A 23,875-nucleotide genomic window follows, 5' to 3' on the forward strand; every position below is an offset into this window, starting at 1 on the left:
GGGTGCTCCGACCGGAGCGGGGTCCCGCAGCGACAGGAGGGACAGGTCTGTGTTTGGGGACAGACGCTGCTTTTGGGAAGCGTCCTTTTTTATCTGGCTCAGGAGGGAGCCCACACACTGTCGGGTTCAGGGTTATGGGTTACCCTGACCCCTGGTCCTGTCTTAAATTTGGGGTGGAATTGCATTTTCCTGATGGTATTTGGTGAGTGGGATGGGCTGAGCTCTCTCCACAGCCGTTGCGGGGCTGGGGTGTGCAAACCAGCCAGGGTAGGGCTGGTTTGTCTGGGGCTAAACGAAACATTTTGAGGGATTTCTTTCTGTGGGCTTCTTTTTTAGAAGAAAATAGCTTTCAATCAACCGTTCCTAAGTGAGATGTCAAGCTAACCAAAAGCTAAACGTGTTGGGGCCGACCCCAACACATCCCCCATGCAGCAGACCAAACCCCCCCCCATTTGGCACGCAGGCAGAAAGACTCGTTCCTGTAGTGAAGGCAAAACATTTATCCTGGGACACGCCGCGTCATCCTCGTGCAGGGCTCAAGACAGCCCCAAACCGGGGGGATTTGCACCGATTTCCTCCCCTCTCCTGGGCTTCCCGCGGCGGTCTTCATCGGTGACCCGTTCCAGCAGGAGCAGCGTCCAGGTGCCCAAAGCGCCCCTCGCATCGGGGCTGGGCCAGGGGTGCTGCAAGGGGAGAGGCACAGGTTGGAAAGGCTGGGAGGACAAAAACCCCTTCGGTGGCATCCTCGGAGGGGCAGGGAAGAGCTCGAGTGACCGTGTTTCTTTGTGATCCTTTCCGCTTCGGTGCAGGGAAATGGCTCAGGCTCTGCTTCACCTTACGCAGGAGCAAAGAGCCCTTCCTCCCGCCTGCCCTCCCGTTGTGAAAAAGCTTTAATATCTTCCAGTTCCTGTTATTTCAAGCCGTTTCCTCTCCGTGTGTCTGTCGGGCGTCCTCCTGGTCGAGGCTGCGGAGACTTTGCGAGGCCGGGCACAGGGAGAGCCACGACTTGCCCGTGTCCCCGGGAGAAGGCATCACCCGCGTGGCATCGGGGCTGCGGCCACATTTGGAAGAAGAGACGGGGATGGAGCCCCCCCAAAAACGTCTGCGCTGCGTTCATGTGGGTTTGGGAGGCACCGGAGGTAAACCTGAGGTTAAAGTGCTCGGGCGAGGCAGGGCGGCTTCAAGGCGCCTGGATAATATTTGCCCCGAACGCACGCGGCCGCCCGCCCCCGGGGACAAGTGTCGGCGCTCTCCGGCTGCCTTTGCCTTAATTAAATGAACGAAAGCTGCGATAGCGCAGGCCGGTCCCGGAGACGTTGCCAGAACAAATCAATAGCCGCGGTACGATCGGATTGCTCGTATCGAATGTCCGCATGCCATTAGGCAGGAGTAGGCTGAATCATCTTAAATCTGTAGAGCAGGAGCTGCAATTAGGAGAGCTAACGAACGCTGCGGGCTCCTATTGACGTCTGCTATGAAATGCATCCTGGCAAGACGACTGCTGTCTTGTCGGCTTACAGCGGGAAGTCCCGGGGCGTTGAAAAGCTTCCACGTAAATGGAATTTTTCCCCCTTTTTCCTCCTGTGCGAGGGATCAGCCTTCGCAGTGGCACGGGGCGATGCTCGCGGCGTTGCGGTCGTGGAGGAGCCTTTGCCCTCCCGGTTAACGGTGGCCGGCATCGGCTCTGTGCCAAGCAGCCCTGCTGCCGGGCTCCGTCTCAAAGGCCAGCACCCACGTGGCCGCTGCTTTTAGGACCAAATGTCACGGGGATGGGCACATCCAGCCCGTGGAGTGGTCAGTGGGGGCCCAGCTCTGCCTCCCGTGCAGGCGCCAGCAGTTTGGCACGGGGATGGAGGATCACGGGTGGTGGGGCAATTCCTGAGCCGAAGGGCTTGGCCACGTTTAATTTTGCAGCTAAGGGAGTGGAGGAGAAACCCCAGGTTTTGTTCGTTTGTGCAGGATCAAAGCTCGGCGTCTGCCTGGGCTTTTCCTCTGTCCTTCCCTCTTTTACCGTGCGCTGGGGATGAGCTGTGCAAGGGAGCAGGATGAAACGACCGTGCTATTCCATCTAATGTCGTTTGTGGTCAGCGCTTGTAAGAGAAGCAGTTCCCGAGCCCGGCTGTCAGCCGTGCAGACCTCCACGTGGCCACAGCCCGGGGAAACCCTCGCCTTTTGGGGGCCGCGTTCCCCGGCATGGGGCCCAGCACCGGTGCCTGTCCCGTGTCCCCGTACCCGGCACAGCTCGCACGCAGCACCGCTCTGCCCCGCGCTCACAGAGCCCCGATTGTTTGAGCGGCAGAACCCTCCCTACCCGCCGGCCTCTCCCTTCCTCCCCGATATCCGCTGTTTTCCCGGATAAATCCTCCAGCACGGCCTGGTGCCATGCGGCCGGAGCGCTGGCAAACCGGGGTATAACCCGCTCCCTCCGCGGGCATCCCCAGCGCACGCCCCGGTGCGATGAAGTGCCCAATTAGTGGCTACTAATTAGCGCTGGGCCCTGCTGAGATTACTCTGTGGCTTTGCCAGCAACCTGGCACCCCCAGGATGAGGCCGCGCTCCAAAAGGCAAGCGGGGCAAGCGATGCGCGGCTGGGTGCTGGTGGTGCCGAGCTGCGTGCCCGGTGCCCCCGCAGCGGGCGTTCTCTCGCCGGCGGAGCCATCGGCAGCACCGGGGGGATTTTGGCCCCCCCAGGCCGGCATGAGCCCCCCTCCCGTGCTGCTCGGGGCCGGGATGCTGCCGGATCCAGGGCTTCACACGGAGCCGGCTGGCGGCTGCGCGGAACAGGCAGCGCCGGGGAGGGATTTCCATCTGCTGCCACCCCAAATCCCTCCCCCAGCAGTTTGCAAAGAGTTTTGTTTTCAAAGGCCCCTTCTGAGGCCGAAAGCTGCCCGAGACTGAGCTTTCTGTTCCGACAGAGGGGCAGGAACGTGCTGTGAGACCGATGCTGATTTCGCTTTAGCAGGAAAATGGGGTTATTTCAGCGAAGACGGGACTTTTCCGGGCGCTTTCCACGCACAAAGCCGTGTGTTTCTTTAACTTCGCCCCCCTCACGCTCCTCCCGTCGTCCTCTCCGCGTTGCTTCCCGAGCCCATTAAATGCCTTACGGCCCTCGCCTCTCCCCTGAGCGTTTTCCAGTCCAGCTGCCACCCGGGCACGTAATGAAACCGTTTTTCCTCCCGTCCCCGGTGACTTTTTACCAACGCGGCGTGTCGTGCTTGTGCTTCATCGGCTGCTGACCGGGTTCTTCCCCTCAAAGCGTGAAATTCTTCTTTTGGCTTCGTCGAGATCCTGCAGGTTGCTTTGCCCTGCGCCGACCTAACCTTGGCATTTCTGTTCTGGTGGGTCCTGAAACTCCACGCGAGCTTGCGGGACTTGGTGGCTTTCTTCCAGCCTGCTCCGCGCCTCTCCTGGCTGATCACGGCCCAAGAACCACGGGGTCCTTTCACCTCCAGCCAACGCAGCTCCTGCTCCTCCACTGGGAGGGCAACGTTGGGCTTTGCCCGGTGCTTGCACAGCCCCAAAGATCCTTGGCGAGAGGCTGAGCGATGAATACGTTGACATCGAAGAGCACAGAATGGAAATCGTATGGACTTCAGGGAGATCGTACGGGCTTTAGGGAAAGGAAATAGCTTAAAAACGAAACCGTCGTGCTGCCAGGCTGTACCAGAAGAGGCACGGCTCCCCCAGCCACCCCCACCACGCAGCAAAGGGGATGGCAGTGCCTAAACCTCCACGTTTGTGCCAGGGCAGTGCATGCTGCTGGAGCCCCCCGCTCCCCTGTGCCTGCTGCTGCGTCGGTCCTCGTGTGCACGTGGACAAAAGCAATGGCAGAACGGTACAAAATAGGAGGGGAAGAGGAAAAGATAAGTCAAAAAGAGGAATTTGAATGCAAGAGCAAGTTGGGGGGGGGGGTTGAAGAATGGGAAAAATGAGAAACCTCGTAGAAGGAGCTAATTAAAGGAAATTTATCCGTCAGTAGATGGGCTGCACCTCTGACTTCTGTGCCTCCGGAGCGTGCGGCGTGTAAGGATGAGATTGTACGGCTAGGGCTTTCAAATACCCAGTGATGCGGTCACCTGCGACATCAACAATATCAGCAGTCCTGTGCCCACAGATATCCCGCGTTAATCCCAATAACGACAGCAATAAAAAAGCCAAGGACGAGTTCGAGTTTCACTTCCCTACGAGGAGCTTTCCCGAAGAACCGGGCGTAGAAAGCCGCAGATTGTTACCCGGCTTTCGTTTGCTGCTTTGCACAAACGCTCCCCCACAAAGCGGGGGATCTGTGGGCTCGGGGAACCTGGCAGAACAGTGAGTTTCCTGGCCCTCGGGCGCCGCTCTGCCAGCGCGCCTCAGCTCCCGCTCCTCGGGGCTTTGCCGGTGGTGGAGCCGCAGGCCCGAGAGAGGGGCTCGGACCTGGTGCTGGGGGGGGGGTTGGTGGCTTGAGGTGGCCCAGGAGGTGAAGAGGATGGTTTGAAGAAGGCACGGAAGCCTCGTGGTGCTGCTGGAAGGATCCGCAGCGCTCCGGGGAAGGTTACGAGAGCCACGGCGGTGCTGGGGGCAGCAGGACGGATGCGGGGGAGCCCCCAGGAGCCGCCCCCTCCCCAGGCCGAGCAGCCCCGGCTCCCGCAGCCTCTCCTCGCTCCGGGCCCTGCAGCTCCTTCCGGGCTCCCCCCAGTTTGCCCAGGCCGTGTCCCAGTATGGACTGGGACGCGCTGGGGCCAGCCCAGGGCAGGCCAAAGCTTGGAGACATGGCCTCGCGGGAGCGTGGACGGCCCGTGGGGAGCCTCCCCGCGGTGAGGGGGGGGGCACGGAGCGGGAGGCAGGGCTGCAGTGCGGGAAATTCTTCAAAATTCTTCGAAACCGCTAAAAGCGACCAGGCAGAAATTGAATTCTTCAAAACCACGAAATAAAAGGGAATTTTGGGGCAGTGCAAGAGGCCTAGAACGGCTCGGGGGTGCCCGGCCTCGTCCCCCCAGCGCCGCCATTCCGCGCCTCAGCCCTGTGAGGCGCACAACGCCCCCCCCCCCCCTTCCTCCCCCCTTCCTCCTCCTCCTCCTCCTCAGGACTACATCTCCCATGACTCCCCGCGGAGGCGCGGCGCGCTGCCCGCCGGGACTCGTAGTCCCCGCGCGGCCGCGGGCGGGGCGTGGCAACGGGAGGCGGGACTACAACTCCCAGCGTGCCCCGCGGGCGGCGGCGGCGACGGGGGCGGGCCGGGGCGGGCCGGGCGGTCCCTGAGGGAACCGGAGGAGGCGGCGGCGGCGGCGGCGGCAGCGGCAGCGATGTCGGTGCAGGTGGCGGCCCCCGCCGTGGAGCTGAAGGAGCTGGGCGGCCCCATGGACAAGGCAGCGGGGCCGTCGTGCCCCGCCGCGGCTCCCCCGTCGTGCCCGGTGCCCGTTACCGAGCGTGAGGCGGCCCCAGCGGCCGAGCGGCCCCCCCCCGGCGGCGGCGGCTGCCCCCCCCCCCCCGCCGCCCGCCGCCGCCGCCGCCGCCAGGGTGCCTCAGGCCTCGGCCATGAAGCGCAGCGACCCGCTGCTCCCCCAGCACCGGCACCACCACGGCGGCGGCGGCGACAACAACGGCGGCGGCGGCGCGGCCGAGGCGCTCGTCAGCCCCGACGGCACCGTCACCGAGGCGCCGCGCACCGTTAAGAAGGTACCGGGGGGGGTAGGGGGGGTAGGGGGGGTAGGGGGGGTGTTCCCGTGTGGGGGTGCGGTGTGGGGGCTCGGGGTGACCCCCCCCGGTCGCCCCCTAAACGGGGGCACCGTCAGTGTCCCCCCCCCCCCGTCCCTAAACGGGGACACCGGCACGGTGTGGGGGCACGGGGTGTGCCCCCCCGGACCCTAAATGGGGACCCTGTCACGGTGTGGGGACACGGGGTGACCCCCCGGACCCTAAATGGGGACCCTGTCACGGTGTGGGGGCACGGGGTGTGCCCCCCCGGACCCTAAATGGGGACCCTGTCACGGTGTGGGGACACGGGGTGTGCCCCCCCGGACCCTAAATGGGGACCCTGTCACGGTGTGGGGACACGGGGTGACCCCCCCTGGCTCCCCCCTAAATGGGGGCACTGTCAGTGTCCCCCTCCCGTCCCTAAATGGGGGCACCGGCACAGTGCGGGGACGTGGGTGACACCCCCCAAATGGGAACCGTCGTGGGGTGTGGGGACGTGGGGTGTGTCCCCATGTACCCCCCCCCCCCCCAAAAAAACGGGGACCCTGTCGTGGTGTGCAGGGACAGCCCCAAAATGGGACCCGTCACGGTGTGTGGGGGCTCAGGGTGCCCCCCACCAAGTGGGGACCCTGTCACTGTGTGGGGACATGGGGTGACCCCCCCTGTCCCCCCTAAATGGGGACCCTGTCAGGGGATGTGGGGACGTGGGGTGACCAAATGGGGACCCCCCCCCCCCCCCCGTCCCCACTACATGGGGGCACCGACAGTGTGGGGACACGGGTGACACCCCCCAAATGGGACCCGTCACCGTGTGCAGGGACTCAGGTGCCCCCCCCCACCAAGTGGGGACCCTGTCACGGTGTGTGGGGACACGGGTGACGCCCCCCTCCCCCCAAAAAACCAGGGCCACCGCCACGTTGTGTGGGGACACCCGGCCTCCCCCCCCCCCCCCGTGATCCAGCCTGGGCGTGGGGCTGCCCCTATCCCACCTACGTACGGTGCAGGTGCACCCACGGGTGCCCCTGTGTGGCTCCTGTGCCCCCCCCGCTGCACGCCCCGTGCCCTGTGGCCCCTGTGTTGCACGCTCACACCCGCCACAGAGCGTGCGTGTGCACGGGGGGGGGGGGGGGAGCTGTGCACGCCCACCTGCGGGGGCGTCCGCCGGAGACGCCGGTGCCCTGGCGCCGGCACCGGGGCCACGGCATCGCGTCGGCTTCGTGGCCCCGCTGTTATCTCCAAGATACGGCTGTGAGCCGGACAACGGCCCGCCCCACGCGGGAGGGGTGCCCTGGTGGCCCTGCCGGGCACGCGTGCGCGTGGCCGTGTCGCTGCACGCTCACCCACGCCCCGGGGCGCCGGGGCACGGCCCCGGACTTGCCCCTCGCCCGCGTGGATCGCGCACCCTGTGCAGGTCATGCGTGGGTACGGAGCCTGTGGACGTGCGCGTCGCCTCGCGGGTGTGCTCCCGGCGCGGGGGGGTGTGCGCGTGCTTGCGTGTGGTTTGCTCACGCAGCGCGAGGGCACCCCGGCGTGGCCACCTCCACGGGTATCCACGCGCTTGTGCACGCGGGAGCGCACCTGACACGCGCCTGCACGTGCAAGGAAGCATTTGGGTGGGTTCACGCTTACGTAGTCCCGAGTGGGGAAATCTCCGGGAAGCCGAGTTTTTTGGGAGCCTGGCGGCCTTCGCTTTCGGGATCCTCAGGAGGGGGAGTCCTCCCCCGGGGGGGCGCGACCGGGGAAGGCAGGGAGGAGAGGTGCACGCCGCTGAAGGCAGACCTTCCTCCCAGGGGACAGCCTCCTCATCCTCACCCTCTCCCAGCTCCTTTTTCTCTCTCCATCGGGTTCCCCTGGGTTATCCCTGGTGCGTGGGGGCCCCATTTCTCTGCTGGCCCCCACGTGCAAGCCGCCAAACCACAGCTCCCTCTCGCCATCCCAAGCCAGGTTCACCTGGTTCACCACAGCTTCATGCCGAGCTGCCCGCGCGCGCTCTGAGCGCACCCGAGCGCCTCGAGCCCTCTCTGCTGCCTCCCCCCGCCCCACCTCTCGGCTTCCAGAGACACCCCCCCCCCCCCCAGCGTACCCGTATTTTCTTCTCAAGTCCTTTCAACGCTCCCTGCCCCACCCCGTGTCCCCCTCCTTTCTTTTTTTTGGCTCCTTTACGAGCGCTCCCCCTCTGCCGGCAGCGAGCGGCACGGCGTTCACTAACGCCTCGCCACCCGCGAGGGCAGGCTGCGGCCGGCGGGCTGGTTTTGGGGCCCGCTCCCAGCAGTTCCCGAAGGGATCCCCTCTCCGGACGCACCCCGGGGCGGCGGAGGTGCCGGGTTTCCTGGGGAGCCGATGCTCCCCGAGCCACCTCGGGCCGAGCCGCTCCGTCTCTCCTCTCTCTCCTTCCACGCCGTCGCCTTCCAGCGACTTCAGCGCGCGCCTCGCGGCGCTGCCACAGCTTCTCGCGCGCTCCGTTTTCGGTGGGCGAACCCGGGGTCCTCCCCTCGGCCGCCGGGGAAGCGCTGGCGCCCGAATAAATTCCCCACGCTTGGTACCCGGAAAATCGCTCGCAGCTTTAGAGGTTTAGAACAAAAATAAATGTAAAACAAGCGGGTGAAAATTGTAGTCAAATCCAGTAGAACTTTGCTTTAGTGCCCGTAGTGAAGGTCTGTTGGAAAATACATCGGCAAGGTCGTACCGAAATCAGGAGGTGCGAAGTCAACTGTAGTTCTTAGAGTTAGTCGGGCCGAAAAAATGTGTTTTGTTTTTCTTTCTTTTTGACTGGTTTACGTGTTGAAAGCGTCACGCTTTCTGTTTTTACCGAGATTTTAACGCGTGCTCTTGACGTGTGAGCAAACGTTTGCTCAGGCAGCTCCGACCCAGGCGCAGAGGTCCCGGTACGCAGCCGCGGCAGCTCTTTGCCGTGACCCCGCTCTCGTTTTAAAACCCGTTTTTGTGTCGGTTTGGGCTCAGCCGCGTCATCCGGCCGGCTTCGTGTCCCTGCCGAGGACGTTTGGACGGGTGGAGGTTTCAAGCCCCCTGGCTGGACTTGGGCACGGTAGCGGCAGCAGCTTGCGGGCTCGTGTTGGAGCTCCTAAGGGCGTCCTGCTGCTTGCCGCGGTCGTTCCCGCTCCGTGTGATTTCTCAGCCCGTCCCCGCATCAAAGCCCAGGAGGAACGGCCCAGCTCATGGGCACGGTGGCGCCGGTGCGCGTGGCACGGGGGCCGCAACGAGGACACGTTGGTTCCTGGCCCCCCGTAGGGCTCGTAACCCTGGCTGGGGAGCTCCGATGGCCGCGGTTGTGTAGTCCCGAAGTTTTACGGTGAGCATTTACCGCTCGGCAAAGCAGGAGGTTGCCCCCGAAGCCGGAGCTTCGGGCTGTGCTTTCCGTGCGGCCGCGTCACCTGGAGGGTGTGGAGTCGGGGCGGTTCGCCGATGTGCAGGGCAGGGCGGCGCTGCTGGAGGGAAACCCCCCAAAACCTCCCCGCCGCACGATTCTCGTGATCCCCCCCCCCAAATAAACGCCTCCTGCTCGGGAGGTTTTGTTCTGCGGAGACTCCGAACGCCCCTCCCGCGGCTCGTGCAGGCGATGGCTCGGACCTCGGCTCTCCGATTCCCAGCTGCGCGTCCCTCTCGTGTTCTCCCATCCCGCCCTGATCTGCGGTGATCACTTAGGCGAGGTAATGAACGCTTCCCCCGGGGCCGAGCTCCCCAGCGCCGCTGCTAATGAGCGCGGTTGGAGCGCCGCTTAATGAGATCTTGCCGTTGGAGGCCGTGCTCCTTCGTCGGGGTCTGTCCCCCCCGTGAACGTGCGGCGTCCGATTTTTGGGAGGCGCTTTGGGTGCCGCTGCTTGGAAGGGTCGACGGCTCAACCTTTGGCGTGGAGGCAGCGCGACGGGAAAGAAGGGATGGAAAATAACGGCGGTGGACGCGAGCGGGTGGCCAAGCGTGGAAAGGAGGAGCCCAGCGCTCGGGACGGAACAGCAAACCCGCGTTTTGTGGGGTTGCTGAGGGTGCTGGGCCCCCCTCGGGAATAAAATCACCTCACGATCCTCGCGTCTGCGCCTTTCCCGGAGGGACGGCAGCCCGGTGCTTGAATTCGCAAGCAATTAAAAGCTCAGCCTTAGCTTTGGCCCTGGCTTGACACTTGAAGGATGAGCCAGGTAAAGCAATTACGGCTTTCGGGGCCGTGTTTGACCTTTTAGGTTTTCTTTTTAACTCGGTCTGGCGCGTTGTAAAACAATGTAATGGTTTAGCTCAAACAAGGCGATGCAGATAAAGCCGAGAATAAAGCGGCGAGCTGGGTAGCTCAGACAGCAGGCAGGCTCTCCGTACAAACGAGCAGCCTGCAGCGCTGGGTACGCTGAAGAACAACGAGGCTGAAGGAACAGAATTGCTCCAAATCGCTCCAAACCGCGGCAGCGGGGTGCAGAAAGCATCCGCCTCGCTCTCTTCTTCGTTGGTTTTTTTTTCCCTCTTCGGTTTTGCAGGTTCGAGCCGGGGGTCCGAGGGTGGAACCTCGGTCGCATGCTGACGTCCCGCTAAGCCCCTGGTAGGGGGAAGAGCTGCAGAGTGGCAGGACCTGCGTGGTGGATGGAGGGGGCAGCCTGAGGAACGAGCTCTAGCCCCTGAACGATGCCGGGCACCGCTTGCTCTCGGTCCCAGCGGGACCGGCGGGTTCCAGGGCTGACTGGGAGGGAAAGGCTGCGCGGAGGATAAAATAAACCTTAAGCCTTGCACCGAGCCGGCTCCACGCAGGTCATGCTGTGCATTTGTAGCCCCTCCATAAAAAAGGTCTGAAGGGGGAGAAGTCGGCACGTGAGAAAGCACGCCTGAGGAACGTGAAATAGCGGCTCTTTGGGGAGCCTTGAGGATTCGAGGGCAAGGGTTTTTATTTATTTTTGAATATTAGTTTTTGGGAACGCTTCTCAACTGACTGCTTCTTAGCTTCAGGCCTAGAGCTCACCTGCTGCCACGCTCCTGCTGGCTGTGCGCTGAGGTTTCCTGTTTCTTGTGGTATTTTGGGAGGCTGGCGGTACCTAAACGTGCTGGCCTGGCCTTCCTCGCATCAAACACTGTGCGTCCCTTCCTGGAGCGCAGCAGGAACAGCCTGGAGGCAGGGCTGCTGAGGAACTGCTGGCTTCCCAGCTAAACTTTCAAACTTCCTACTCATTGCAGGTGCAGCTCGTTTAATTCGTGCTCTCTCCGAAGTACGGGGCACAGAACGAGGAACGCTCAGGTTGCCAGAAGTTGTTCCTTACCTTGCAAAAACATACGCGAAGCTGGCCACGCCGATGGTCTGATTTGCGGCGCTTTTCCTGCAGCGTAAGCTTTCCTGCAGTTTGCACTATGGGGAGTGAACCTTTGACTGTCTTTAACTTATTGTAGTATTGTTACTGGGAAAAAGGGCACGTGTAACTATATAAATACGGACTGAAGCACTTATTTTAGCAGAAATGTGCTCAGATATCTCAAGTGGAGTAGTTGCTAAAGAGATCGGAGGCTTCTGAGTGAGCTTCCAGAAGACGACCAGCAGAAGCGGGTGACATTTGCAGGGACTTGAGAGAACCAAATGGCACGGTTGTGCCCGTCTCCTTTTTATGTCTGGGATGGAAGGCGTTTCGCTAACGTGGCGTTGGAGTGCTGGGGGATACGCACAGAGAGGTGAGAGCCTGGGAGTTACGCCCCTGGAAGGCTCACCCTCACGTCGGATGGCTCTGGGATTTCCTGGTTTCAGAAGATAAAACTTGCTTCGTCTCAGGTTTGGAGCTGGGTTATGGCTGCACCGACATCAGGATCACCTGCCGATATGTTTGGGGTTTCCACCACAAAATGATGGTGAAGATGATGAAGATCCAACCTTTTTCCCCAGTGCCTTGCTGCGGCCGAGCAGAGCTGTTACAGAGGCACGGGTTCCCCCCAGCATCAACTGGAGCAGCAAGCGCAGCGCTGCTGCCAGCCCGGATCCCAAGCCGCAAGAAGATAACCAACACTTTTCCCGTTCGTAGCCAGGCGTGCAAAGCTTACGGAGGTCGTGTTGCCAGAGCACGGCTTGCGCTGGTCCCCTCGTGCTCTTCGAGGCACGCAGCTCCTGCACCGGAGCTGGCGGGCGTCCGCCTGCCTCGAGCTCTGCTCTGCCCGCACCCGCCTGCGTGGACTTGCCCGTAGGAGCCTCATCGCAGAAAAACGGCGTAATTACAGCATTTAGCAGCCGAGCCCAACCCCTGCTCCTGCAGGCTCTCGCCGCCTGCTCCGTGTGCTTTGTGGCTGCCCGGGGGCGAAGCCGGGTGGCAGCGAGTCCAGCCCCGAAGCCGCGTCCCGTCCGCCGCCCGAGGCGGCTCCCCGGGAAGCAGCACCAGGCCTCGGCTCTGCGATTCGGCTCTCCAGCCTCGGTGGTCTCCTAAAAGCGCTTTTAGCCTTTTGCTACGCGAAATGTTCAAATTTTGCTGCTTGCTTGACCTTGCTTTAAATCGCAGGCGGAGCAGCGGTGGATCCCCGGGTGTTTTTCCTCCTGACGGAGCCTGAAATAGGCAGCCCGCTGCATTTTTCATGAGCCTCAGAAGAGAGGAAAGTCCGTCGAAAAACGAGCCGGCTGCCCAGAACTGCTGAACCACTCTATTTCAAATTCTCTTCCAAAGGCAAGCATTTAAAAATTGGAGGAGTACAAACATGCCTTCGCCCGACAGTTAGGAGGCTTTGCTTGGTATTTACTTAACAGGGCACGAGGTGATCGGCGTTTAATCCCGAAGTTATGTGAGAAAATCCCGGGAATGGCCCGTTCCCATCAAAATGACTCAGGGACCAATTTAGCAGAGGGCTTGCCGCGGTTCGGGCTGCTGTCTGTTCCCAGCTCGCCTTCCAGTTACCCCGGAGCTCGCTGACTCACATTTGGTGTTCTCGCCGTGACTTTGGGGCTTGCGGAGGCGGGGAAATCTGCTCGGGTCAGCTCTGGTATTGGCCGAGATAATTCCTATTGTTTGCAGGGCGCACGAAATGGCTTGATGTGGGTGAAAAAAAGAAAAAAAGGGAAAACCACCAAAAACCTGCTACGTTGTGGGATGGGGAGGTTACTACCAAAACTCCAGCGTTTCACATGGACCAGTTAGGCATCGATCGAAGTGGCTTTTCGTCGTACTGAGCTGCTACAATTTCTCTGCTCTTGCACCAAATCCCACTCCCGTTTTGCTATGTGCCTTTAGTGCGCGCGTTCAGGAGTCGGGAGGCAAATCCCTTTTGTTCCCAAGTAACTGTAGCTGATCCTCTCGAAGATGTTTGGCTGCGTAAGGGGTTAGCACTTCGGAGTGCTTCCAGCAGCCGGTATTCTGGGTGCCAGCGCAGAAAACCGCGGTGCGAACGAGTGCGCTCCTGCTCCCTCCGCTTGCTCGGCTTCCCCTCGGCCTCTCCTGAGGCAGCGGCGGATCGGGGAGGTGGGGATCAGGGAAAAGGCCAGGAGGCGAGGGGTAATGTTTCAGAGATACGGCGTGTACATTTATTTCTGTGTAATTATGTTTCTGGGCAGCCGTAAGCCACGTGGCGAGTTGGGGCAAACGGCCTGGGGAGCCGCGAGCGGAGAGCCGCGGCTGCGTGTCCTGCGGGTGGCTGCCTGCCTGGGCCGCGTGCTGGGAAGGTGAGACGTTCACCGGGCTCGGTGACATTTGCCGTCACCCCTCGGAGAATTTGAGTTCTGCGAGGCTGCTTTTTTAAAGCCGCACAGCGGTGATACGTCCTGCGGCGGCGTGCGGAGTGAGCCGGGGCGCGAGCTCTCCTGTGGCAGGGCCCGTCCTCCGGCCCCCAGACCTGCTGGGAAAGGGGCCTTTGGGATCACAGTGACCCGAAAGTAAATTAAATCTCAGGACGTTGTGGTAGTTGGCATCAAATCGTGGTTTTTGTTATTTCTGCGTGCACTGATGGGTGTTTTATCCTTTAAAGCTGAAAGGGAGCGAAGGTGTCGAGAGGCAAGCACTCACTGTGGGTTTGTCTTTTTTTTTTTACATGTGACACTATACGTATGTGTAATCTTAAGATTTTATTTCTGTAGGAAAAAGCAAGGACTGGTTCTCAGAGCCTTAGCGTGAACCTAGCGAGCTCCTCAGCACTGTGAAAAGAGGTAGGAGGGGAAGGAAGATCTGTCTTCAAGAACAGAGCCGGTGCTTGGCCCTGGAGGCTGACTGCAGACGGGTGCCTTACGGCTCCGTTAAGTGCTGCCAGGGGAAATTACCCCCTCGGTGGATGGAGGTGGCACCCGAGTGTCCCCTGCCTTGTCCTTCCATGCCGTGGCCAGGTGCTGTGCGCCGTCCCGAAGGTAATTGCCCAAGGGCACCTGGGTGGCAGAAGCCAGTGTTGCAGAACTTCTACGTGCTGTGCTCGTACCTGATTTTGGACAAATACCCTCTTACCTTGCTCCGTTGCTGTCCCCCCGGCATGCTGCCCCGCACGTGGTGCTCCTGGTGCCTCTGTGACCAGCTCGAGCCCCCTGGCCTCCCCTCTGTCGCCTCCCTTATCCGCAGGCCCTTTCAGTCTCCTGCTCTCTCCTTCGGAAGTCAGTGCCCCCAAACCACCCTCGATGCCAACAGACGTTTGGGCTTCTTCCATGCTGCCCTTCTGCCTTGAAGCAGGTTGGGGCACTCGCCCCACGAGCTGCCCTTTATCCCTCCTAAGGCTGTCCGGGTGGTGATGCCCTGGGCGGGCTGACCGTGGCGGGGTGTTGACATGCTGAAACCCTCTCCCTGGGCGAGCTTGGAGCTGTGCTAGCATGCAGCCTGCTGCCTGCGGTGCTGGCGAGCTCGTGCTCCTGGGGATTGGGGTTATCAGTCATGGGCCTTCCTCCGTCAGCTTTTAGCCAGCAATTTTCCCTTCTTCTAGAACGTACCGACTCCTGTAAAGGCCAAACAGCGTGAAATGCTTTATTATTATAGGTGGGAACTTACTCAGTGCCCTACACCTTGCATCTTTCCAAACAGTTTCCTTTTTCCATGTCTGGACCGAACACCCCAAGTCCTAACACCTTACCTGTCCGAGCTGCCCCTGAGCTTTTTTGTAGGGGCCAGAAACGTGAGATTCCTCGCTATCAGGAACAAAGCACTGATACCGTGCCGGAGCTCTGCCAGAACACCAACTGTCTCCTCTGTTCCTGCTTCATGTGAACGGCTGCGATCTATTTCTCCTGCTCTGATGGATGTCGTGATCTAGCCTGCTGCCGCGAGGACGGGTGATGGAGGACTGCAGCGTAGCACGGAGGTATTTCAGGCTGCAGCTTTTTAACGCTGCCGTTACGTCTTGCTGAAATACCTGCAGCCTTTCTGGGAAAATCTCATTTCAGGCTTAAATGGAGGAGTCGGGGGCGGTGGTTTCGTTACCACCTCGGCTCTCCTGCAATTATCGTTATTTCCTACCAGAAGCGTGGATTGTAGCTGGTGGGAAAAACCCCGATAGAGAGGAGAATAACCGAGCAACAAAATAAACAGGGGGAGAAGTGTTGAGTACCAGCCTACCCCTGATTTTTGTCACCTGACTTTGTATCGCATTTAAATAACGCGCAGATGAGCACAATACAAGCAGAACAAATTAGGCTTCAGCACAAGAGTCGTGGGAGGGGAAGGCTATTGCGCTGCTCTTGTGCCTCCTTGCCCGAGCGGCGCCCTGCCGCGCTGCCTTCCCACCCCGTGCTGCTGGGGTGCACGGCCCCAGCCCGGCCGGGGCTGCCTGCGCGTCCTACAGATGCCGTTTAATTTCTCTTTGGGGTTCGCTAACGGGAGGCGTCGCGTTGCAGGTGGCAGACACTGCCAGCTCTTACGGTTCTCACTTCTGTTTATCCAGCAAAGATGAGGTCTTTTGCTCGGATTTTGGTCCGTGTGGCTCATCCGAAGTTTGTGGGCATCGTAGAAAACGGGATTTTGTGGGACACCCAAGTTCCTAACCGTTTTCAAAGCCTCTGTTTTTTGCTCCTGGGGGGCTGAGGTCTGTGTGCGAGGGGCTGCGCCTGTTCTGGCCCTAGTGGGATGTCACAGCCGCGGAAAAAACTTCTCTTTCTGCCTTTAAGTTAACACAGGATCATACTCAGCTATATGGAACCAGTCTGCAGGGCGGATCACCAAAGCCGGTCCCGTTAAAGGTCGGATTTTGCTGCTCCTCGCTTTGCCTTTGGGGAGAACGCTGGGGTTTGGACAGAGAAGGGGGTTAAGAGCAACGTGACCTCCTCCTGCACTGCCCAGGGTGAGAAGCAGAGCTTCGTGCTGCTGTACCCGGGAAGGCGGCCGCGGGTCCTGCAGGCCCAGGAGGAACTTCTGGCAGCAAAGTTTGAGGGAGGAAAAAATGGAGTGAAGAAGAAACTCGTTTGTGTTTTAATAGGGGAAAAAACATACATGGCTTTGCTCTCCCGAGACTTGACGACTAGATGGGGGCCTTGTCTTGAACTCTCTTGTCTCCGAGCTCCTGCAGAGGGGCCCCGGGCTCTGTTGGCTGCAGACTTCTGCCCCGATGCCCTGATGCGTCGGGTTGCAGCCCGTCGTGTGTCCGGGTGCTCGTGTCTGAGCTGCTGAAGCGCTGCAGGTGGTGCGGCACCGTCCCTCCTCTGAACTCGCAGGGTTCGTGCCCCTTGCCTAATTTTAAGGGCCTGAAACCCAAAAGGCAAACTGGAATAGATCTGGGAGAGCTTCTGTCTCGACTAAGGTCAGCTGAGCTTATTACGGCTCTGTTTAAATTACAGGAATATTTTCCACACAACTCTGCCAGCCCCGCCGTGGGCAGCGGTCAAAGGAGGAACTTGGAAGCTGCAGCTGGAGACCTCTTCCTGCAGCCGATGTGCTCTTACGCCGCGCTTCCCATGTTTCCTATTCCAGGATTGTCATGTCGTGTTGTTTTATTCTCCCAGTCATAGCCAGGAGTCCTTCTTTCAGCCCCTTTGACTTGATGCCGTGTCACCGTGCTTCCTTTACTTTTCCTCCATAAGCAAACCGAGCAGTCTCCACTTGACTAAACAAACAAAAAGTTTTGGTTCTGCTCTGGCTTTGGCTTACCCCCAGCTTCTGTACAGACAAGAGCAGCGGAGCGCTTGCTGGGGACAGATGCAGAAGCAGCAGTTCCCAGAACAAAACAGGTTTGTGTTTTCCCCTTTCTTTTTTTTTTTTTTCCCCTCCTTTTTGCGTCAACAACCTCTGCAACAATCCAGGCTTTTAAGTTGGTTTAAATTGGGTTATTCAGTGCTAATGTTATGCAAGCCTCCTGATTAGCGGTGTGGAGTCTGAGTTGCAAGGCTGCTTGGAGCTGTGATGGAATTAAGGTAACCATGGCAACTATTATCATTAAAATCGGCTTCCTCAGGCAGCGGCCCTTGGCTGCAGCCTGGCCTGGTGCTGGAGCCCTTGGCCAGGCCGCCGCGTGCGGGGCTGCGAGGCCTTTCCCTATGAAGCTGCCGGCTTCCTCGTGTGCTTCTCCAGCCTTTCTTCCCCTAAAAGTCCAGTTTTTGAGCACGGAGCTGCCAGGGCACAGAGCGCTCCTTGCCCGAGTCATCCTGCACCCTGTGGGTCCGGGTGAACGCGGCCCGCTCGTCCTTAGTGGCTCCTCCAGGTCGTGCGCAGTCGCATCCCCTAATTTGGGTTAATTATGCCAGCTGCCGGCGCTGGGAGAAACATTCTCAAATTATTTTTACCTGTTTATGCGAACGTTGTCTTACTTTTGAGTGAGGATTCACCCACAGATGTCTCTGGATGCGTTTAGCAGAGCTCGTTCGGCCTCCCGACCTTCCTTTGCGTGGTCAGTGTTCCTTGGTGGTGAGCCCTCACCGAATTTTGAGATGTTTTTCTGTTTGTGGACCGGCCGCTTTGCTGCACTGCCTCAAGCAGCTGCCTTTCAAACGGGTCCTTCATCCTGGCAGAGGATAGAGGGGGACAAGAGCATTTCTCCTGGGCTGCCGTCCTTCACCATCCATGTCTTGGGATCATCATCTCGCGTGTCTCTGACCTAGCCATCAAGTAGGGTGAGGGTGTTTGAGGTCTCTGCTGGTCTTCTGCCCCTTATTAACCGGGGAGCTGGCGCAGGCCATGGCTAAAAGGATGCTGCTGGCTCCGTCCTGGTGGAGAACGTGAGGAGATGGGATGCTGCCACCTGCGGCTCTTCCTGGTGGGCACAAGGGTGTGGTGAGGACGTGGTAACGGAGCCTCTGTCACCGGGAAATGCTCTACAAAGCTTTTGTTTTGCAAATAGCTTTTGTACAGGTGGCAGCCCGTAATGTTTAACTGGATATGGTCCAAACTGGTGCAGCAGTAGGAGTAAAAAGAAAAGGACAAAAAAATATATATAAATATATAAATTGAACTCGTTTCAAGTTTCACTGCAAATTCCTGTCTTAAATCTCCGTCACTCGAGAGGTAGAGGAGAAGTCCAGAAACCCATCTGGGTAGCAAAGACAGTTTTAACAGTCGTTGCTGGGCTGCGCGAAGGAGTAAGGCAATTGCCTTGGCGGGGAAGAGGAGGAAGGCAGGAATGGGTCTCTGGGGAGCCCTCAGCAACAAGAACGATTTCGAGCCGAGAATAATAAGGAAGGAGTGATGTTCTGCGCACGGACGTGTTTGTGAGGTTGCAGCCTGCCTCGCTGCCGTCCGAAGGAGCGGCGTCGGGCACGTCGCGGGAGCCTGAAGAGCAGGGCTGCGTGGCTCGAGCAGAGCAGCCTCTATTACTGACGGCACTGCTCGCGTGCCCTGCTGCAGTCTTTGTGCTCCAGCTCCGGTTTTCTGACACCTGAATGGCCCCCGGTAAACAAACTCTGCTGTGAAATAGCACGAGGCTGTGCCTGAAGTGGCGGTGTCTGGGCAAACGGCAGCGGGGATCCGCGGCAGTGCAGGGAGCCTCCAGAAGGGAGCCGGGCTGCTGCCACGCAGGAGGCAAGAAGCGTTTTCCTTGGAGCAGATCCCCGTGGGACGCGTACGTGCGAGGCATCCCGAGAGGTAAGGGCGCTTCATCAGGCAGAGCTAACGGAGGAGCAGGTGAGCGGGTGCTGAGCGGGCCTGTCCGGGTGGAAAGCAAGCGCCGAGCCTTGCTCCCTGAAGGCTGCGTGTCTGCTCATCCAGCTCTAAAACTGTTTCTGTGGTTACCGAGCGAGCAGGATCAGGCAGAGGCAGCGCACGCGGGGCTGCCCAGGAGGCTCACCGGTGGCTGGGCTGCCTGCGCGGGCCGCGAGAGGTGCGTGGAGCACATCGGGACTTGCTCGAGTTCACGGCTTCAGAGACCTCGGCGCGACCTCAGACGGTCCAAAGGGGAGTGCCGGGAAGAAGAAGTCGCTTTCTGGTCCCTGGAGAGGCAAAAAAGAGAAGCAAAGCAAAAACGCTCCATTGCACGTGGCTTGTGAAAGGAACTGCTTCACGGGAGCTGATCCGGATGGTTTGGTCCCATCAGCAGCAGGCACGGAAGGGCTGAAGTGTCGGCTCCTAATGGAAAGAGGCCGTCACGAAAACGTTTCCTTCCTGTTTTCTTGGCTTGCTCCTCAGCCTCGAGTGTGGCACTGAAAGCCTTTTGTTTCTGTGTAGTTCAGCTGACTCTGAAACTCAGCTCAAGGGAAATTCACTATGGTTCAAGAGTAGATATGCAAGGACGTGTTCTCACCCACGTGGCAGAGGAAAATAAACTCTCCTTGTGCAGGATGCAACCTCCCCCCAGTCTGTGGGTAGGAGGAGACTTTCGGAAGCAAGGACGAGAGAAAGAGAATCTCCACGTGATTCTCCGACTGAGGCTATCTTGTGGTATTAAAATGACCTTGGGCCAATTGCTCCAGTTATCCGTACCTTCCTCTGATAAATTGGGCAGTATCGGTTATCTCCCCAGCAGATCTGAGCGTGGATGACTGCTTTATCGAGTGCTCTGTGCTGTGTTTGTACAGCGCTCTTCGAAGACCCTTTGCAACTACAAGACAGATGAAAGGATAATTTCCTGATGCTTCTGGAGTGCTTTTCACCCGGCTCTGGCTCCTGCAGCGCTTCCGTGTCCCGTGGCTGCATCGCTCCACGCTCCTGATTCCTCCCTGCCTGCTGACCCACCGCTTCTCCCTACCGTTCTCCTCCTCCTGCGTAAACCCTGCTCCATCGTGGTCTTCAGGACTCATTTTCGGACATCCACGGAGATCCAGGAGAGGGTGAATGCACCCTGAGAGGACAGGAAGGAGCGGACAGGAAGGAGGCCACTCGCCAAAAGAGCGGCCGTGCTCCTGGCTGCCTGATGCTTGTGCTCTTCCCGGAGGCTTCGTGCCCCACGGGATATCTCCTGAGCCTCTAAAAAGAGAGAGGAAAAGATCCTTCCCTCTAAAAAGAGGGAAAAGATTTGGTTGGTGCTAACCCAGCTGGCGGTTTGAAATCGCTGCGGCACTGCGTGTCGGGGAGGCAAAGCCAGCAAACGTCCCCCAAAAGCACCGAGCGTCTGCCTGCAGCCCCGGCGTTGTGAGGCTGGTGCCGAGAAACGCAATTCTCGCGGGTCTCAGCGTGGAGTTGGTGCCTTGGAGGCACCTGAATCGTGCTGGTGTTGGGCTGCTTTGCTGAGCTGACAGAGGAGTTGCTGTGGGCTTCGTGTCCTGCGGCGATGGCAGCGAGGTGGTGCCCGCGGGAGGCGTTCGGGCTCGGGGGCGAGTTGTCCGGCGACCGCAGCGAGTGCGCCGCTGGGTGGCTCGCCGTGCCAAGAACTTGCTGTGCTTGGCTTTTCGTTCTGCCTTGACTTTTTTATTTTTGATATAAAGAAGCTGAAACGTCTTCTGCTTTCTCTGCAGCAGATGCAGCGAAATGACCACAAATGAGTCATCAGGCCGCCTGAGCGCGTAAAGCGTTCTCAGTCGACGTCCGTCGCCGTACGGCTTGCACGAGACCTTTTCTCCTGCCTCATCTTTCTTTAGAGGGACGTTAGCTGCTGGCACAGCAATCAGAAAATGCCAGAACAGCTGCTTTGCCAGCGTGGAAAGTCTGACAAAGCTGGGTTTTTGGAAGTCGTGTGAGGCAGGGCTGGAGTTGTGGCAGCAGCACGGGCTGATTCATCGAGCACGTGTGATTTCTGGAGGCTCTTCCTTCAGTAACCCAGCGGCAAAACCACGTAGGTGCACGCAGACCCACTGAGCTTCCCGGACAGAGCCAGACAAAGCTCTCTTCACACCGCAGGGACTCTGAGCTGCTCTTTCTCCTGTTCGTTCATTTGTTCTTTGTTTCCTGTGCTTTGTCCTTAGTTTAAGGGAACAGCAGCTTACCGACGGTGGCGCTGATAAAAGGGTGTTGAGAAGGGTGTTACGGAAGGGTAAGGGGCAGCCTTGCTCTAGGTTTGTGCGTAACCACAGACCAGCATTGAGCAGAATTTAGATTCCCCTTCCCCAGTTAAAAAGTAACCAAGCATCTTTGAGAAACTTGTCCTCCGACTTCATCCAAGAGACGAAAAGGTGCCACGGGCTCTGCCAAACGGCCCCGTCTTCGAGCTCAGAGGAGTTCTGCTCCTTCCCTGGTTTCTTCCCTTGACAGGGCAGGGGAAAAAGTTTGGGTTTTGTTCTTGCAGGTGTGGGGGGAGAGAGAGGAGCAGCCGTGCGTGGCAGGTAAGGCTGGCGAGCGCCGTGAGGCACGTGGCAGCCCTTCGCTGCCCGTCCCTCCCCGCTGCTGGAGGTGTCGCGAAGGCGGACGTCTCTTAAAAATGTAAAAGCTGCTGCTTTTCAAAATGGCCATCGCCTGTGTCTCCGTTAGCCTAGCGTGCTGCTTTCTGCTGAGCCTGCTGTGGGAAGGGTGACCCCGGGCGGAAAGGCGAGGCAGAAATCTGCGCGCAACGGCCGCGTCCCGCGCCAGCGAGCCCCGACGAGTTCAGTTCACCCTTCCCACTTCACCCTTCCCCTTCTGCCTGGAGGTTGGGCAAGGCTGCTGAATCACTTCGACCGCTGCCCCGAGGGATCCCGCTCGTGCTCCTGTGGTTCCACCTTCCAGCACCTCGCTGCTCCTCGTCCCTTTTGTCTCGTCTTGCAAAACACGCCGGGGGTGGCGGGGTTGGGGAGCGGTGTGCGGGCCAGCAGGGAGGAGGAGGAGGAAGGGCGAGCGGAGGAAGAGCAGAGCAGCCTTTCCCTTCCAGCCCGGCTCAAGCAGGTCTTCATCCACAGCACCGATTAACGGCGTCCCTGCAGTCCCTTGGTACCTCTCTCTGCAGCTTCCCTGCTGACGAGTCGGTGGCTGACAGGGAATTAAAAACGTTCCCTTCAACGAGGATGACTGCATCACGTGTAGGCAAATTCATTTTCAAATTGTCAGAAAGAACCAGAAAAATACTCTAGGTGAATGTCAGCTTTGAAATGCTAGGTGCTCCTTCTCACGCGGCGTTCGTTGCTCTCTTCTTGCCTTAGCGGCTCAGCCTTGACTCATTCCTGAGTGTTTTTTCGTACACGCAGAGTTCCCGAGCCGTCAAGCTTCCTCGTCGTTAGTTAGTTTCTGAGAAATTTGGAACAGAGGAAAAAGAAATGTCATAGAACAGATTTCAGAAACAAATAGAAGGGAGAGAACAAGCAGAAAACCAGCTGAAGGGCACATTTCCAGCACGTTACAATACATCAGGTAGAACTCAAATTAGTCACTGTAAAGATTTTGACCCCCCTGTTTGTCTTGAGGCTCTCACCGACCCTATTCCTTTTTTTTTCCTCCAAATAAATCACATTTAGGTTGGCAAATACCTACGTGTGCAGAGGAGTACCGTGCTGTAAAAGCTTTCTTCGTGCCGCTGAGGTTTGCGTCGTTTTTCCCCAGGAGGAGGGACGGCGCTTGCAGTAAAGCAGTTGCGTCGTGTGCGGGTTTGGGTACGCAGGTAGCTGCCTGAATATAGACTCAGTGCGTCTCATATTCGGGTCTTAAAATAACCGAGAGCTGATGGAAGGCAGAGTAGGTGACCTGGATTTCCCGGGGGCTTTGCCGGGGATGCTGCAGGTGAGGAGGCAGAGCCCTGCGCCCTCCTGGGACCTGAGTGGTGCGGGGAAGAAGGTGGCAGAGAGATCAGCCTGGTTCCCCCAGCAGGGTGGGGTGGCCTTGGTGAGCCTAAACGTGCTCGCCGTCGGGTGGTGAGGGTTGTGGGGGGCTGGCTGTGTTTAGATCCATGTGCTGGGGCCTGGGTTTTGTGCGGACACGGAGCAGGGAACGGGAGCGTGGCATAACAGAGGCCTCGGAAAGCAGGCTGGCACGCCGTGGCGGTTACTGCTGTGGCAGGACAAAAAGCAGGGCACTACCCCGATATCGTGCTTTTCTGTTCACAGCCGGTGAAGGAGGCGCTTCCCAAGAAGCTGCTGCTCCTGGGGCGATCTGCCCTGATAGGAGAAAACGGAGCTGAGGCCACCTCTCAGAGGCGTCCTCCGGTGCCTGTATCTCCTCTGCCTGCCCTGCGCTTGAGGCCAAGCAGCACGGGCCCTGTAGGAAAAGGAACAAAGCAAATAAAAAAAAAAATTACATAGAAACCATGCAACCGTACCTTTTAAACAGAAACCATGCAGTTTGCCTTTAGCTGTCTTTAAAATGACGGGGTGTCATTCTGCACAAAGCAGAGGTGACGGGCAGTTTTCCGAACAAACTGCTTTGGTTTCGCTCTCTCGATGCCCTCTTAGACCATTTTGCTCTGCTTTAATTTCGCCTTAATTCAGGAACCTGCCTGGCTTCTGAGCACGCGCGCTTTTGTTTCAGTTGGCAGCGACGCAGCAGCTCTTACATGTGTGGGGCTGGGGGGTGAAGTGCTTGGATGTTAGCTGTCAAAAGGCAAATTCTGCTCCCAGTGACCTGGGCTTTGCCACGTGTGGCTTTGAGGCTTTCCGGATCTCAGTGCCAAATTGCTTATGCTATTTTTATGTTGATCGCAAATGTCTCTGTTTTATTAAGGTTTTGGCAACAGCTAACCTGAAGAAGTTGTCAGAAGTCACTTTATCCCTGTAGCTCCCTCAGCACTTGCTACTGTGGTTTATTTATTACCTGCCCACAGCCAGGCTTTCAAACAAAAGCTCGCTCCTCGGTGAGTGGTTTTTAGTTTGTGTGTGGTTGGGTTTTGACTTCGCCTCTTGATTTCTGTCCGCTTCGTAACCAATGTTAAATAAATCCTTAGGAAGCAAATTAAACATCCTTGTGAACTGCATTCTTGTTCTCACCTGGTGAACACGAGGGAAGAGAAGAGTTTGTTTGCTCTTTCCTGCCCTGGCCAGCCCTCAGCCAAGACAGACAACTAGAGCTCCCCGAGTGCAGAGCAG

At 58.8% G+C, this 23,875-nt stretch overlaps 2 protein-coding genes across 2 annotated transcripts in view; one reads left to right on the forward strand and one right to left on the reverse strand.

Moving 5' to 3' along the window:
- CALU (calumenin) overlaps window positions 1-23,875 on the reverse strand; it is a 130,417-nt gene that overhangs the window by 73,432 nt on the left and 33,110 nt on the right. The window lies entirely within an intron of this gene.
- Window positions 5,213-23,875, forward strand: part of AHCYL2 (adenosylhomocysteinase like 2) — a 77,567-nt gene continuing 58,904 nt past the window's right edge. Inside the window, 2 exon segments of the mRNA XM_066995751.1 lie at window positions 5,213-5,467; window positions 5,469-5,658. Of these exon segments, the coding sequence (XP_066851852.1) occupies window positions 5,286-5,467; window positions 5,469-5,658 (372 nt within the window). The 5' untranslated portion in view covers window positions 5,213-5,285.

The sequence above is a fragment of the Anser cygnoides genome, chromosome 1, assembly GCF_040182565.1.
Source record: "Anser cygnoides isolate HZ-2024a breed goose chromosome 1, Taihu_goose_T2T_genome, whole genome shotgun sequence".
In the NCBI taxonomy this organism is placed as follows: Eukaryota; Metazoa; Chordata; class Aves; order Anseriformes; family Anatidae; genus Anser; species Anser cygnoides.